This window comes from Aplysia californica, unplaced genomic scaffold (assembly GCF_000002075.1).
Source record: "Aplysia californica isolate F4 #8 unplaced genomic scaffold, AplCal3.0 scaffold01626, whole genome shotgun sequence".
NCBI classification, from domain to species: Eukaryota; Metazoa; Mollusca; class Gastropoda; order Aplysiida; family Aplysiidae; genus Aplysia; species Aplysia californica.
Genome location: NW_004798896.1, coordinates 1 through 16,455, shown reverse-complemented (window position 1 = coordinate 16,455; position 16,455 = coordinate 1). Strand labels below are relative to the sequence as shown.

General features: G+C 39.2%; 1 protein-coding gene across 2 annotated transcripts; it reads left to right on the top strand.

The window, feature by feature from the left end:
* Positions 1 to 5,554: 5,554 nt before the first annotated feature.
* LOC101853675 (proline-rich protein 11) lies at positions 5,555 to 16,243 on the top strand. 2 transcript variants are annotated; one of them, XM_005113117.3, is made up of 9 exons: positions 5,555 to 5,646; positions 7,048 to 7,155; positions 7,418 to 7,587; positions 8,484 to 8,739; positions 9,516 to 9,638; positions 11,178 to 11,317; positions 12,779 to 12,832; positions 13,758 to 13,845; positions 14,765 to 16,243. In XM_005113117.3, exons 1-8 carry the CDS (start codon positions 5,605 to 5,607, stop codon positions 13,801 to 13,803), a joined length of 939 nt encoding a protein of 312 aa, XP_005113174.2. In that variant the 5' UTR covers positions 5,555 to 5,604; the 3' UTR covers positions 13,804 to 13,845; positions 14,765 to 16,243. The 2 variants fall into 2 exon arrangements, with proteins under 2 accessions (XP_005113174.2, XP_035829551.1); XM_035973658.1 differs by lacking the exon at positions 5,555 to 5,646 and adding an exon at positions 6,412 to 6,703.
* The last annotated feature ends 212 nt before the right edge of the window (positions 16,244 to 16,455 follow it).

Below are 16,455 nucleotides of genomic sequence, written 5' to 3'. Positions count from 1 at the left end.
TAAGTTCACACCTTGTTTACTTTTTAAAAAAACACTTTCATTAGCTGTACAGAAGGAGGAGAGTGTAGCCAACTGCTTTGCGTAAAAGCAACCCATTTTCTAAAGTATAAACGTGTCATTTTTATTAACAAACCCAGTCGCTTACTTTGTCCTCTTCCTCCGCCCGCAATATTGCTTGATACTAATCTCTTTGTCTGTCGTCATTTAAAGTCCACGTTTAAGTACACTTGTTTCCCAAGATCAGTCAGTAGGTGCGGTAATGTATGTTACATGACTAAACAACAACATTTTAAAAACAGACATCACTAAGTACTCTCTGTGAGCTCAACGATTCACACTCTGTGAAGACCCATAGAGGGGTCGCGAAGGACGCACGTGATAATGGCCCTGATTGTTGCCTCATCGGCAATATGGCCGCCCTTATTCGTGTTATACAGTGTTACATAATGTGCTGCTCTCTGGTGTGGGCAAACCAAGTCGAGGTTTTAGATTCTAGATCTAGATCTAGGCCTACAGTAAGATCCTTTGGGCAAACGCACGCAGCCACCGTTCGCTTACGTGGTGACGTCATAGCTGTGAGCTCTAGTGCTATTTATGGCCTCTTTGGGGAGGGGGAGGACAAAGTGGGAATGGACGTCATCGCACATTCGTTATCACGAGAGCCGGTACTTTCGGTAAAAAACAAAAGTACGGAAACTCTGCGCGTTTGATCGATATTGATATAAATGATTGCTGATTACTAGATCTATACCTGTACCATCCATGCGTTATTTATCTTGGCTGCTCTTATTGGCCCACATGGGCAAATAAGCTGGGGCTTATTGGCCCACGTGAGCCATTTAATGCGTTGTTTTTCAATGTATTTCATAACATGGTGTTGTCCCAACTTGTTCTCTTTTATCTTTTCTCACTTTATCCCTTCTTGTTAATGTTTTCCCGAGGCATTCTCTAGCTTTAATAGTTTTTGATTATTAAGATTATTAAAAAATAATAAATATACGGCTATTACTTTTAGCATTCTGTATCCTTAATAACACAAGTGCGTTTTTGTCATCTTTTTGTTGGTTTGGGAGTCATTCTAGATAGAGATCTATACTTCCTTAATATTATAGTAGAAATTGACTTACTTTCATCCTAACTGAAAACTTAAAATGTCATGTCACTGGTGTAAAATATAAGATTAACTTAAAAGCCTTAGAGAAGTGTATATATATAAAAATAATTTCTCTGATATCTAATTGGGATTTTGCTGTTGTATTTTCATTTTTATCATTTGTGGATTTAAAAATAATAATTTTTTTTTTTTTTGGGGGGGGGCAAACTCAGGGGAGATAACTCGTAATTTTGTGGCAAATAATACATGTTGTAGGGGAATTTTATATGCCCCTGTGGGCCAATTTCGATTTCCGTTTTATCTTATATGTCTGCCTAATTCAATGACATTCTTATTTTGACTGCACACATGCACTTGATGCATTGGATTTGATCAAAGGGTAGTAGGTCTTTAAACAGATTCAAAAGGGTGGTGAGGGACTCAAATTCTTATAAAGACTCCTCTTATTGTTGTTGTTAGTCGAATACTGATTTCATAAAAAGAAAACAACAACCCAGGAACCGCTAGATATCTATAGATCTACGTCTAGATCTAGACAATAGTAATAATATCAATAATGGGTTACAAAACATAAAATCCCTCTAATTGAGCTAAAGCTTATATGGAGGTGTTAATTAATGGAAACACGAAATGTAGAACCTAGACTCCTGGACTGTTTGATCTTGTCCCAACAAGATAATAATATGTTTGCTTGGTACTTAATTTTAACCCGCAATGGAAAACAAGCTAGCTACACCATTTACAGTGGAAGCATATATATCTGATTGGACCATTAGACATATAGGCCTAAAGCATTATTGACCTATTATAGCTATCAGTGCGCGAGTCTAGCAGTGCACGGCAGTTTGACCATAGTGCGGCTGTGAGGTAGGGATTTCTATCTGGCACGTACGTTGCTGCCCACAGCGCAGAGACCGGTATTTATAATATTTGACCAACAGATTATAATTAAATATTGCATGCTTTCACAGAATTCTTCTAGGCCCTAAGTGTAGAATTCTGTGCATGCTTTAAATAAGTTTACCTGGCAACCAGCAGTCATGCCGCGAAGTTTGATTGTCATTTCGTAAACAAACAAGGAAAGTTCAATCAATTATCAAAGTACAGCCTTAGCTTGTAGAGTGTGTAGATGGTCAACTTTTTTTTATTAAGTTGATTCTATCAACTACAAACGAGTGTATCAATCAAGATTTAGAAGGTGAGAAAGACATTTTTTTAAGATGCGTTCAGTTGATATTTAATACATGTAATTATTGACTTTGTGCATTCAAATCTTCAACTTCTTTTGAGTCTATCATAACGGAAAAGAACACGTGGTGTTCACCTTTTTATACACTTTAGCTGTAAATCAAATACTCTGATCTTGGGGAGGGATTAAAATATTGAAGTTTCTATCAAAAGGAAACTTTCTTTTGTAGACATCTTGGGGAGGGGTTAAAATATTGAAGTTTCTATCAAAAGGAAACTTAGATCTAGATCTAGATTCTAGTTTAGCCAAATCTGTTTTCGTAAAAAAAAAATATTCAAGACAATCTCTTTCTGCATCAGTAGAAGTAGATTCTCTCTAGTATCTAATCAAAATTGTGTAAAAACGAGATCTAAGCCATTTTGTGAGGCACACAAGTGTCTTTTTTTATATACAAATTTAGTAACTCATTCACTCCCCCCCCCCTCTCTCTCTCTCTCACACACACACACACACACACACACACACACACACACACACACACACACACACACACACACACACACACATACACACACACACACACACACACTATATCTGTCTATCGTTCATTTGTGGCCTACGTGCAATAAGTTTTCCAAAATCAGCAGGTGCTGACTAATAATTGCGTAGGCATACATGATTAAACATCAGAAGAAAAAAAATCATGACTGAGTGCATCACACTTCTCTTCACGCTCTATGATTATATGAAAGCCTACAGTTCGTTGCGAGGGACGCGCTGGTTCTTCGCCTTATACCGGATTGGCCGCTCAGCGCCCCGAAGTGGGCACACTGAACCCCGATTCCTTTACATGAATCGTGGGTGGCGTCGGAATCTTTATTGATTTTCATACTAAAACTATATATACAAATTCAAAAATGGAAAAAAAGCAACCTTGTATTAAATCGGCTCAAGGTTCTGTGCGTAGGTTTCCTGGGAGGCAACTGAAAGTATGGCACACAGAATTCTACACTTAGTGTAGAATTCTGTGGTATGGCAGCAATTCTTTTCAGGAAAAAAACCAAAAAAACTTTACTCGGTACATGCGTTTAAAAAGTTTTCCTGGCAACCAGCAGCCATGCCGGGAAGTTAATCTACATTGTTTAAAAAAAATTAATACTTGCAATGGCAGTTGACGTTTGATAATATATTTCTCAGTCTGTTTGTTGTAAATGAGCCCGTCATGCGTCGTTACTAGAAATCCTCTGTGTCTTTTTGTAATTGGGAACAACATGGCGTTAATATTATAGATGTGTATGGCTGTTTCCTCACTTTGAGGCAGGAACCACTTCTTCAGGAACTTAAACTTGTTTCTTCATTGGCAAATTATATTGATTTGTAGCAGAAGCTTTTATACTTCCTTAATGAAAGGCAAAGAGTCTACATTGATTGTATATATAGTAGGCTTTCACCATGGGTGCTTGATTGGATCGTTATGTTATATATTATAGATCTGGTATCTTGGGCAATTTTTTTTTGCTTTTGATGGACTCAGATTCTCAAGCACTTTGCATCATAGTAGTGTCTACTGCTAATTATTTAAGTTTTTATAGAATGGCATGGGCAATTAATATATCATTCATGATATAATAAATTATATATTATTATAAAATCAAATGGGACAGATTAGTAGTAGTAATTATATATTATTATAAAATCAAATGGGACAGATTAGTACTAGTATCTATAGTTTACTTATTGTTTACCCAATATGGGTGATTTCAGATGGGCATGCCCCCATGCATTTCACTTTATGTTTTGCAATAGGTTTGTTACTTTTTAAAAATTCATTTGTGAGGGTTTTTAATTGCCGATGTGTGTTCCATAGCCAATATTATGTAGTGCATATCTGCGTGCTGGTCTAGAAGTAAAAATTTACGTTAACATGTTCAGCACATGATAGCGCATGCCAGACTTCACATCACAGAAGTGTTGTGTGTGCAAACCAAATTAATTAAATTTTTATAGTTTTTCCAGCCTTAACCATTTCCCTTTTGATCGTTAAATGGTAAACGTTGGCCGACTAAAAGGTTTTTCCCGGCTGGAAGAGTTTCAGCATGATTATTTTATTTGCCTGACTTGCATCAACTGTTCAATAAAACAACAGGCATCGAAAACAATATTCAGCTCTTATATTTTTGTCCACCTCTGTTGTTTAGCCACACTACTTCATCCTCTTCTTGGACTTCCAAAGGACTTTTAGGGAATGTATGCAGAAATACTCTACTCAAATTACAGAGAGCAGCAAAATAGAGACTTTTCTGTCTTACTTGTAGACTGCTGCAAATGTTTCAAAACTGTCAGATTCTTCTTTTTCTTTTAGCTTTCGGACGTTGCTTCTTGGACTTTTCTTCAATAAATCAGCTTGCTATTCTACTTAAAGTGCTGTTTTGATCCCAAGCCAAGTTTCATTGTCCAGTTCCTATACCATGTTAACTAATTGGTTCCCCCCTTTACCTGAGCTCTTCCTGAGTAGGATTCTCAAGTGAATTATGTCAGGCTGTGAGTGAATGAAAAACTGCTGAGAATTCATGACTTTGTAGCAGCCTGCTTTTGGAGGTCTGCTGATAAAGGCTGTATCCTTTACAATCCCAAAAACAGTGTACAAAATCAGCCATTTTAAAATGATAAATGAACCTAATCAGGATAGAAAAACGCATGGTCCAATATAATACCCAGATGCACATGTGTACTACTTTAAAAGATGAATGCAGCACTGACACTGCCACCGAGACCCAATTATTATTAGTTTTAGAGCAGTAGGCTAAGTGGTCTGTAGTTTGTTTTTGCACTGACTGGTAGTGTAGTGCCAAGTGAAGTTGGAGCTCACTGTTTGAAATACATGTTCATGTTTCTGGTTCCCAACTAGCCCTGTAATTCAGTTAGTTATTAGTACACATATTTCTGTATTTCAACATCAACATTCAGGAAATTTGTGGCTTAAACTTAATTAGTTGTTTTTTTTTAAATATCAAAGCAACTTGGGTCTTGAGAATGAAATTTAAGCATAAAATAGTGATGTTTTCATCTTTTTCAATTCTTTTCTTCTTTTTCAATTCTTTTCTTTCAACTTGCAATAGGGGGAGTTGGGTCTTGAACTTGAGTGCAAATCTTTGCCACTGTTTCGGCCTTATCATCGCTAGTGTGTGGGTTCTTGGTTCTTGGTTCTTATTTCTCTGTAACTGCAGCTTCTTTAAACATTTCTCCATTTCTCCCCAGCTTTTCTCACAGTTGATTTGCCAACTCTGTCTGATCTACAGCAATGGATTATGTGACGGGATGGATGCTTGATGCATTCAACATGGTAAGGATTTATATTTGCTTTGTAGGATGAAAATGTCATCATATTAATCTAGATTTTTGTATCCCTAAGTGTTTACCTCTTTTCATTTTTATCTTCATTCTTGAAAAAGAGAATGCAGTGCTTAAGTCATACTTGTGCTCCATGACTAACATCCAAAGAAGTTTTTTTTCACTTTTCATCCATTGATTCTGCTGATGAAGGAAAGATAAAACAGTGTGTTCTTTTCTTAACACGGGCTACATGAGAGGTTTTATTTGTGTACCTATTTTGATTATTCTTTCATTCACCCGAGAACTCCTAATAAAAATAAAAATAATAAATAATAATATTTTACATTTATATTATAGCACATTTCCCCCAAAAAAGTAGCTCTATGCGCTTAAAAGGGACCTGTTTTCAGTTATGTCGAAAATCGATATTTGTGGCTTAAACTTTTCATGGTTAAAAATGTGATCAGGTTGCTGCCAGCGTTTCACTGGCGCAACGGTTCTGACTGGAGATGAGGAGTTAGCTTTCATGTCTGTGAATTGTAGAGTAAACCCTGATTTCAGCAACAGTCTCGCCCTTCATCAGAGGATGCTATCTCAGGTAAAGTAAAACAAGAAAGTGTTTAGATACTAGTGTTCAGTGTATAGAGAAACTCGGAGAGATGAGATTCTAATATACAGAGCACATTGTAGAAAGTTTCATCAAATCTCTATTTGATATATAATTTTAGGGCAGCCAGGTTTTCCTTTTTTATGCAGGGACTAAAAGGCACAATTTGAATATATATACTCTTTTATTTAATTCCATCAGGGTAAGCCAGATTTTCCTTCATGGGGGGGGGGAAAGAGCTACTATTTTGACACAACACACAAATGATTCGACTTGTGATTTTGAAAAATTCATTTGTTTGATTACGAAAATCTGTCTAATTTAATTGAATATTCAATTGTTTTGTGCCAAAAAGGTAGCTTTTGCTCCATCCATGAAGGAAAATCTGGCTGACCTAGACAGAATCAAATTGGCAGTGTACAATGAGTATCATCCTCCAAAATCAAAATTTTTCGATTTCGTATGTCACGATTTTATATGGTTGATGTAAACAATCAATCAGAAGGCTACTAAGTAGACCTACTACATGGTCAGATCTTTTGTTTGCGCACACGAAACGCAAAGTGTAGAAGTCAAGTTAATGTAGTGTGCCCTGGCCAGTGTCATCCCAGTTGCATCAAACCGTATCAAATAGCTTAAAAAGTAATATGTTCTCTTTCTCAAACTAGAAGGGTGGGGGGAGGGGGGATGTATGTTAAGTGGACCATGAGATTTGATACTTTTGCATTATGACTCAGCATGAACATTGACATTAAATTTGATTTTGCTCTTTTTTTTTCCTCACATTTTCCCCCTCCATTTTAGGGTAAAACAGCAGCAAGAGGATTATTGTCTGGCTTGACGACATCTGACAGATTGTCTGCTAGGATTGCTGAATTGGAGGCGGAGTTAGAAGCTGCTAAAACTAACCAGGTATGTAATGCCAATGTGAACTTAATGTTGGTACGAAATATCAAGAATGCAAGAAATATCAATTTGTCAATGTGAAGGAGAGAAAGTAGACTTGTTAACAATGGTAGACTTATGTAACTGTGGCTAGTTGTGCAGGAAAGAAAATGTAAACTTTATCTAGATGGATGCTTTTTTCAAGTATTTTGTAGTCTAATTACTGGGATTTAGCATATCACTTGTGTTTGAATGGTTTATCATTTTTTTCCCCCCATTGTGTTCACAGGGGAATGCGGAGGTCAGGTCCAGTTCTTCAGGTTTGGGCTCTCTCGGGGTGTGTCGTCAACATGTTTGTGCTGCCTGCTTGAAGCCAAGTTACGCTTGTGTGCAACTAGAGGGGAGCAGCGTGGATCCAGAAGACTACATCGGTCTCTTCTCAGAATCTTCTAGTGCAAGGTATGTTTGGCCATTGTTTGCATAGTGACAAACGATATTGAAGCAGTATGCATGACATCGCTTTGCCTAGGTGGCAGACAGAGCTACTTCCCACTCTTCAGATCTTGATATGTTTGTAGTCAAGGAAGGTGTAAGGGTGTGTCATACTATTTGGGTGTGTTGGAGGGGGGAGTGGGGAGGGGGGTTGTCATTGTGTCGGTTTAATACCCTTTCAACACTGTAAGGATTTTAAGAGGCAGGATTTCTAAGTTTAACACTCATCTTCTATAAGACTGAGCCAAAACACCCCAAATCAAGTTCAGAATGTCTTGTTTGGGGATTTGACTAAGGCCATCAGTTCCATAGTCCAAAATGATATCAACTTAGCCAGTAGGGCACATTTGCTGTTATAGATCAGTACTGGTTATGCAGGCTTGCCAACTGTCCAGAATTTTCAAGGACTGTCCATGATTCGACTATTGGTAATTTTAAAGCCTTGTCTCTTACACTGTACCAAAACCAGTCCCACTTGATGGAATTTTGCTCTTTCTAACATAATATGATGTTATAACGTTGGGCATCCCTTATTGGGCTTTGTAACAACTTTCTAGTTGCTTTCTGTCATTTGGATTTGTGACAACATATTTCCCCAATGACTACTACAAGAATAAAAGGAAATGAAGAAAGTGGTATACAGTAGTCTCTGCCACAGATCCCTGTGCTTCGGAGCAAGGTAAGTGCGGGATCGTGGGCCAATGTGGTACTTCAGAGAAGTATTTTAGTGTTGACTTTTGTGTAGTTATAATTTTGCTTTCTTGAAACAGCGGGATCATAAGTGAACCGAGATTGTAAGTGGTGGATCTTATCCAAAGACAATTGTGTACTGACATCTTTTCTTTTCTCCATTTCATGTTCAGGTTGTTGAGCAGCTCCAAGTCGGACTCTGAGGCTCATTCTCACGGGCCAGCGGTGTCCGAGGTTTCGTCTTTTGTCAGCGAGAAGGCAAGAGGCAAAGAGTATGCCCCTCCTGATATGCTCGTATCCAGCGCGGCTGCACCAGCCCCACCTCCTCCTCCTCCTCCTCCTCCTCCTCCTCCACCCTATTTTATGCCTGTGATTCGAAGATTGAAGACAGATGTTCAGACAAAGGATCAGGTCATGAAGAAAATGAGGGTGAGACAAAGGATCAGGTCATGAAGAAAATGAGGGTGAGTGAAAGTCATTTTTGCCAATATTTTTTTTCTCTTCAAGTGACGGATCTGCAACAGATATTGGACCTGTCTGTGGTGTAATAGTTTGGTGCTTAGCTGTTGCATGCAGGAGATCTGAGATCGATTCTCAAGTGGGGAGAACATTTTTATAAGTACCTTCATCTTTCTGCTGAGATGTATCCCTCTCAGGCTGGGTTGGGCCCGACTGGCAGGGTCAAAAGCCCACCTCTTAAATAATCTGAATTGTGTCAATGGGGGTATAAAAGCAACTACATAAAAAAAAAAAAGCCAGCACCGGTTTTTCTGCGGGATGCTCTTGAAAAAACATATTGCCCTTGTCTATTCACATCACCTGTTTGTAAGTTTTGATAGATCTTTTCTTCTGTTTTGGTATATTTTTTGGTTTTTGGTTTGTTTGTTTGTTGTTGTTTTTTTTTGGGGGGCAGGGGTTCTTTTGCACACTTCAGTGGTCACTGATTTCTAACGCTCAAAGATTTTAAAGTTTTTCTGAATCTGAGTCATTGGATACCGTTAAAAAGATAAAATCACTAAACTGTATTATTATTATCCTGTTCTTTTCCTGTCACCTGTCATCTATTTTTCCAAGTCTGTGTCTAGCTTGTCAGTTGGCTCAAACGAAAATAAACAAGTCTGCTGCACACCTCCCGTGCCATGGACGATACGCCACATGTCTGTCGGGTCCTCATCAATTGATCATTTTTCATTTTTCTGTCGCAGGCGGTCGGCGGGACTCTGTTGCCTGAGATCACTGTTGAGGCTCTGAGGAGCGTGAAGCTCAAGAGGACAGGCGGCCCCGACCTGAGGTCAAGAATCAACGAGGACGGAAACCTCTCTGCCAAGGTTGGTAGACATGTGAGATTATCATTAGATCAAATGGGAACTTTTGTGCCTTATTGCGTTGGATTTAAGTTCATGTGGAAGTTTTTCTTTTGATATACAGTGGAGTCCACTTAAAAGGAGTCCGGAAAAAACGAGAAGTCTGTTATAAAGAAACTATTCTAAAACCCCGTTTTTTTTCTCCTCTTTACCTTTGTAAATAAAATACTGCTATAGCGCTATCAAACATGCGAGTCAGTTATAGCGGAATATTGCTGCTGCTGTGCTCAGTGCATAGGCCATTGCAAAACCTTGTCATTTGAGAAACTTGTTTGTGATCTTGAGAAACAAAGAATAGGAGAGCCCATGTGTGTCACCAATGAAGGCCGGAGCGACTGATTAGGGAGGCATGCGCAGACAAGCAGAACGCATTGCGTGATAGGCCAGCGTACGCCTAGTTTAGTTATCAAGGCCTACCGTGCCTCTCACTTCTCCGATGCGGGGATGAAGAGGTCACAGCAATGTGATGGATGGAGGGAATGTGTGACGTGCGCAAGCAGACAGAAAGCCCCACAGGATGGGGTGGGGTGGGGGGAAACACAGCGGGCGAGTTAGCCCAGAGCCCTTTCTTTCTGATCGCCAATGCCGAGCTGTCAGTCCACATCGCTAGACCTAGAGCTAGAAAAAGAAACCTGATTCAATTTTTGATCAAGTAAGACCTAGAGGTCATGTTGAAACAAAATGTGAGGTAGCGTGGTGGAATCAGGCTCTCGTCAATTTTAAGGCATGTAGAGTTATTGGTATCATCTTAAAGCTTGTTCTCTTGTCTTTATTTGGATGAAAAAGATATCCATTTATCTTGAATACAAGTCGAGATATTTGGGAAAAAAGGAGGTGGGGTCACCTGTTTTCAGAGGTAGAATTAATGAGAAAATGGCCGCCAAAGATTAGTCATTTACTTAGTTTAAGAGTTCGTGGTAACAGAAAATTTACATTTTTTGTGCCTTTAATCAACGTTTTTCAGAAAAATTCACACAGAAGTGAGTTCTTTAATGGGCATCACACAGAAGTGAGTTATTTAATGGGCATGAAAGGTATTGAGCCAAAAAACAAAAATTCAATTTTCTTCACTTTGATTATTTTGACGAGAGCTTTCACTTTGATTATTTTGACGAGAGCCTGATTCCACCACGCTGCCTCACAAATCATCATTTGAGAGATAGCAAAAGGAAATAAACTTTACAGTTTCCCTTGAATTTATTACTGGATCCCTTATAGCGAGAATCCTGCTATAACGGACATATAGCGAGAATCCTGCTATAACGGACATTTTGCTCCTGTCCCCTCCCTCTCGTTATAACAGGATTCCACTGTGAAACTCAATATTTTTTAGGATTCCGAGGAAAGTTCATAGGTCTGATCATGAAGGGGTCGGCAGGTCTGCATAACGTAGACTTTCCATCAAAGTTGTTGAATGGGGTTTTTGAAATAATCTTTATGAGAAGGTTTTACCGTATGAAAATTTCTTCTGCAGCTCATAAATCCCATCTGTTTTGTCTTCAGCCGCTTGCGCCCAGCAATCAGCCTGTAGTCACTCTGGCAGCGCTACAGCGTGTGTCGCTGAGGAAAACATCGCACGTCGTCAAGAGTCACGGTGACTGCGTTGAAGATGACGTGAGTCGGAAGGAGAAGGAGAACTCTGGGTAAGTTGTCAATCTCAAATGTTGTCTGCTGTAATGGCTCCAGTTTGCACAATAGCACTTTGTCTGGAGACTGATTTTTCTGAACAGTGTTCAGACTTTTTTTCTTAACATTTTATGTTTACACCTGAAACTGCTCTAATAAAATGTTTTGAAAAATAACAAATTCAGTTTTATTGATCCTAGACGGGCTATTTGGTTTACAATGGCAAACATACATATTACACACATGGTATACATAAATACATTAATTTTAAATACAGGCATACATAAATGCATGCTCAAATACTTACATAAATACTCAATATTACATCAATACAGAACAATTTCACAAACATGACATCGCTGGTCACCACTGTGCAGCGCCCTGAATTTTGAGCTAGGGTTGTCGTGTCTTCCTCAAGGACACACCCCAGTGACCACCCATCTAAACTCAGTGTCACCGACACTTGCTTGACATTACTTGAGTCTGAACTCACTGCTCACTTAACCCCTTTACTCTAATGAGCACCTATACAAGACAATCACCTGTACTAATGACCACTTCCTACTCTAAGATGTCCACCTGTCTGGGGCAACCACTTTTCTTTTCGGGCACGTTAGGTTTCGCCGCCAATGACGCAACAGGGGACTACCTGTCCAAGTCTGGAAATTGTTTCGCCGCAAATCGTATTCGAATACAAGTTACTTACACAGAAGATAGAAGATCAATTAATTTGTGAAAGCCTCTGAAACAAAATTTGTAAACGCTCCTAGGCCTACTGTGTCAATGAGAACACGGGAGGGGTAAACTGTTATAATGACTCAATCTCTCCCTTTCTCCCTTCATTGTAAGTACTGGTCTCGTTCTTGGTCATTCCCACTCTTTCACGTGAAGAATGGCAGCCCAGTTTGAACAACTTTGGGGTTTTTCAACAACTTTATATCTGAGACATCACATTTTTATCTTCACATCACATTTTTATCTTCACATCACATTTTTATCTTCACTGTCATGACATTATATAAACCTATCCTGCTTAAAGTCCTACTTCCAAAACATAATTGACCATCAGCAACTAACAAAGTTAAAACTGAACACAGCAAATTGCAAACAGCCCTTAACAGGCCCTGTGTACAATGGCAGGCCCTGTGTACAATGGCAAATCAACATCGAGAAATTCGTCAAGTACGTGAGCTTCAAGCTTTTTAAATTCTGTCCTTAAGACACCACATCGTACTAAATTAAATCTAGTTGTAATCGAATTCAATTTGCGGCGAAACGATCATTCTTTTTTTCCTCAGGTAAACTATGTGACGTAATTGCGGCGAAACGTCAACCTCCCTTCTTTTCGACAGTGGGTGTCAGTCTAAGACAATTTATACTGCATTTCTTGAAAATATTTGTTTTGCCAATGTATTCAGCCATTATGGAAACCCTGTGTAAGAACTTATAATAATTGTGTTGTTTCTTCTATTTCTCAGTGACGGTACCATGGTCGACATCCGCAAAGTTCTCAAACGAACAACCCTACAAAGGTAACTGTCTTTGCCCTTGTCTTTCAAGAATGTTTACTTCTCATATAGATCAAGGATATGTACTTTATCTGTGCAGGGCTGTATTTGTCTGTTAATATTTTTAACCATATATACTCACACACAGACAAGGATGTGTGGTTAGCAGCTGAGTTGTTATAATGTTGAGCCATGGAGTGAATGACCCTTGTTTCTAATCCTCATTGCAGTGTTTTTCTGTTTGAGTAGTTGGGATTTTCTTTTTTTTTTTTTGGGGGGGGGGGGGGGGTAAGACTGTCTATCCATTTAGCATGATCCTATGTTGATGATGGACAAAGTGTTCTGAAGGTTCCGTTTCTAAATAATTTTTTGGTGTCGAGAGGGACTTTGAACTTGAACCATGGGTGGTTCAACAGGTTGACAAGTGGTCTGGTGTGGTTTACACCTTCTTTCCTATCAAATATCTGTCGTTGTCCTTATCTCCTTGCTTTCTTTTTTGTGTTTGTTACTCTCTTGTAACACCTCTATCTTCAGCACTTATATTATCTTAAGGTGCTGTAAGTGTCGTAAAACTGCTAAAACTAAACTAGAACCTGAACCATAGTTACACACACATACCCACACAATCATAATCTGACTGCTCAGGTGGGAGATGTAGGTGGTAAGAGGGCGCCACCGGTAGGTTTTTCTTTACTTTCCCTCTTATGATTCTCTCCATCTGTCTGTCTGGGTTTTTTCTCCTACACTAAATAGCCATTACTGTACAGATGTGCATCTCATTACTTAAACTTACTGTATGTGGTTGGAGGATTCCACTGTTTGGCCCTACTTCTGTTCTTTCTTTCTTATGTTTCTGTCTGTCTGACTTGCTTTTTTCCTGCTCAAAATGACAGTTATAGAGTCATTGTTCTTCTTTTTACTCTAATTACTCAACTGTCTGCCCCCTCAGGAGTCCTGGAGGTACTCCCATGACAAGCAAGAGGACCAGATGTTAGTCCAGACAGGGGTACAAGGGAACAAATGCTTCATTGTCATAGGTAGGTAACAACTGCTATTTGTGTAGTGACAATGCTTTGTTTGTCTCGCTCAGCTGTTCCAAGATGTTTTGTTTTTGTCTCTCTAACTTTGGAACCAAAGAAGTTAGATAAATACTATTTTCTCATTTAATCTGATATCAATAGTATTACTTGTATATTGTCAAAATGCCACATGTGGCTCATTTTGTCATTTAGTTACATATTTTGACTGCTTAGTGTGTTAATGGCATCTTTGGGAGATGATTTTTCTTTTGTTTTCCACTGTTGTTTCTGTCTGTCTTACTTTGTCCCTACTCCAACAAATTGCTGTTGTGACGACTTTCTTCTCTTTACTCCAGCCCGTGGTTTAATAATTATAATAATGAAGATCATTTCTATAACGCCCACTCCCGTGTTACATAAATGCATGTACGAACAATATTCACGCACGCGACACACACGCATACACACATACTCACACTCATAAACACACACTCACGCACACGTGTGCACACACAAATGCACGCCAAACACACACACATACACATCGTTTCAAAATGAGTACATACACATGTAGCCTATTATACATAATAAGATAAAATACACAATGCAATTCGCAAAATACAGAAATCATGAAACTGAATCTAGTTACATAAAAATGATGTCATTAAATGTGTCTTTAAAGATTTTAAAAATTTTAAAAATTTAGACTCAGATGTTGTGTGTCTCAAGGGTTGGGGAAGAGAGTTCCAAATTGATGGAGCAAGGTTTGTGGGCTCTCTGGTGTGGTTTGCTCCTTCTTTCCTGTCAAACACCTGTCGTCCTTATCTCTCCTTTTTCTTTTTATGTTGCTCTCTTGTAACACCTCTAATCCTCAATAATGACCAATTTGTGTGCCAAGTGCATAAAATTCTTACTAAAAGCATCTTTAATCCAACAGATTTCTGACCCAAGCCTAATGGAGCATCCCAGCCTTTATAGACTGGACGAAACGGACAACTGGACTCCCAAACTGGCCGTACCGATGACGCACAGAGGTATTGCTTACCTGTCTGCTGGACGTACAAACGACACAGAGACATCGCTTACCGGTCTACTGGCAGTAGGAGTAATACAGAGACACCTATCAGCTGTCTGCTGGCAGTAGGAATGATACAGAGACATCGCTTACCGGTCTACGGGCAGTAGGAGTGATACATAGACATCACTTACCGGTCTACTGGCAGTAGGAGTGATACAGAGACATCTGTCTGTCTGCCGGCAGTAGGAGTGATACAGAGACATTGCTTACTGGTCTACTGGCAGTAGGAGTGATACAGAGACATCGCTTACCGGTCTACTGGCAGTAGGAGTGATACATAGACATCACTTACCGGTCTACTGGCAGTAGGAGTGATACAGAGACATCTATCTGTCTGCCGGCAGTAGGAGTGATACAGAGACATCTATCTGTCTGCTGGCAGTAGGAGTGATACAGAGACATCTGTCTGTCTGCCGACAGTAGGAGTGATACAGAGACATCTATCTGTCTGCCGGCAGTAGGAGTGATACAGAGACATCTATCTGTCTGCTGGCAGTAGGAGTGATACAGAGACATCTATTAGCTGTCTACTGGCAGTAAGTGTGATGCAACAGGGATATTTATGAGCTGCGTACTGGCAGTAGGAGCTATTCAAAGACATCTATTAGCTGTCTGCTGGCAGTAGGAGTGATATAGAGACATCTATCTGTCTGCTGGCAGAAGAAGTGATTCTAAGACATCTATTATTTATTAGCTGTCTACTGGCAGTAAGTGTGATGCAACAGGGATATTTATGAGCTGCGTACTGGCAGTAGGAGCTATTCAAAGACATTTATTAGCTGTCTGCTGGAAATAAGAGTGATACAGAAACATCTAGTAGCTGTCTGCTGGCAGAAGAAGTGATTCAAAGACATCTATTATTAGCTGTCTACTGGCTTAGGAGTAATTCAGAGACAACTATTAGCTGTCTACTGGCTTTAGGAGTGATTCAAAGACATCTGTGTCCAGGCAGTAGGAGTGATACAGAGATATCATTTACAGGTCTACTGGCTGTAGAAGTGACACAGAGAGGCATCATTCACAGGTCTACTGAACGTACAAGCGACAGACACAGAGAATCGCATCCTGTCTTGGTCTAGAACTAGGTTTCAGTGTTGATTCACTTCTTTCCAATGGATGTTGGTCTGGGCATCTGTGGATGTAAGCGTTATTGTAGATGATATTGATACCCTTCTCTGAGCAGAAGGCTGGAGGTTGCCACTTGCGGGTCCCGCTTTTTGTCTTTCACTCCGTGTTTTGTACTGTTTATTTATTTTGTCTGTCCCTTGCCATAAATTATGATTATTTATTGTGCCAATGTGTTTTTCTTTGCTTTAATAAATTTCATGTGTATTTGAATGTGTGTTGGTTTATTTTTGTTCTCTGTAAATGCAGCATTTTCTAAAAGAAATCTCCGATAATGTGTGAAAGTCTATGGTAGAATGTGAGAATACCGGGGCTATATTTGTTGGACTATGACGAGATTTTGCTTGAGTCAGCTGCTTTCTAATTGAAACATCTTTTAAAATAATTGAAAAAACAAATTTTGTCGTCTGTTTATTTTTTTTTAA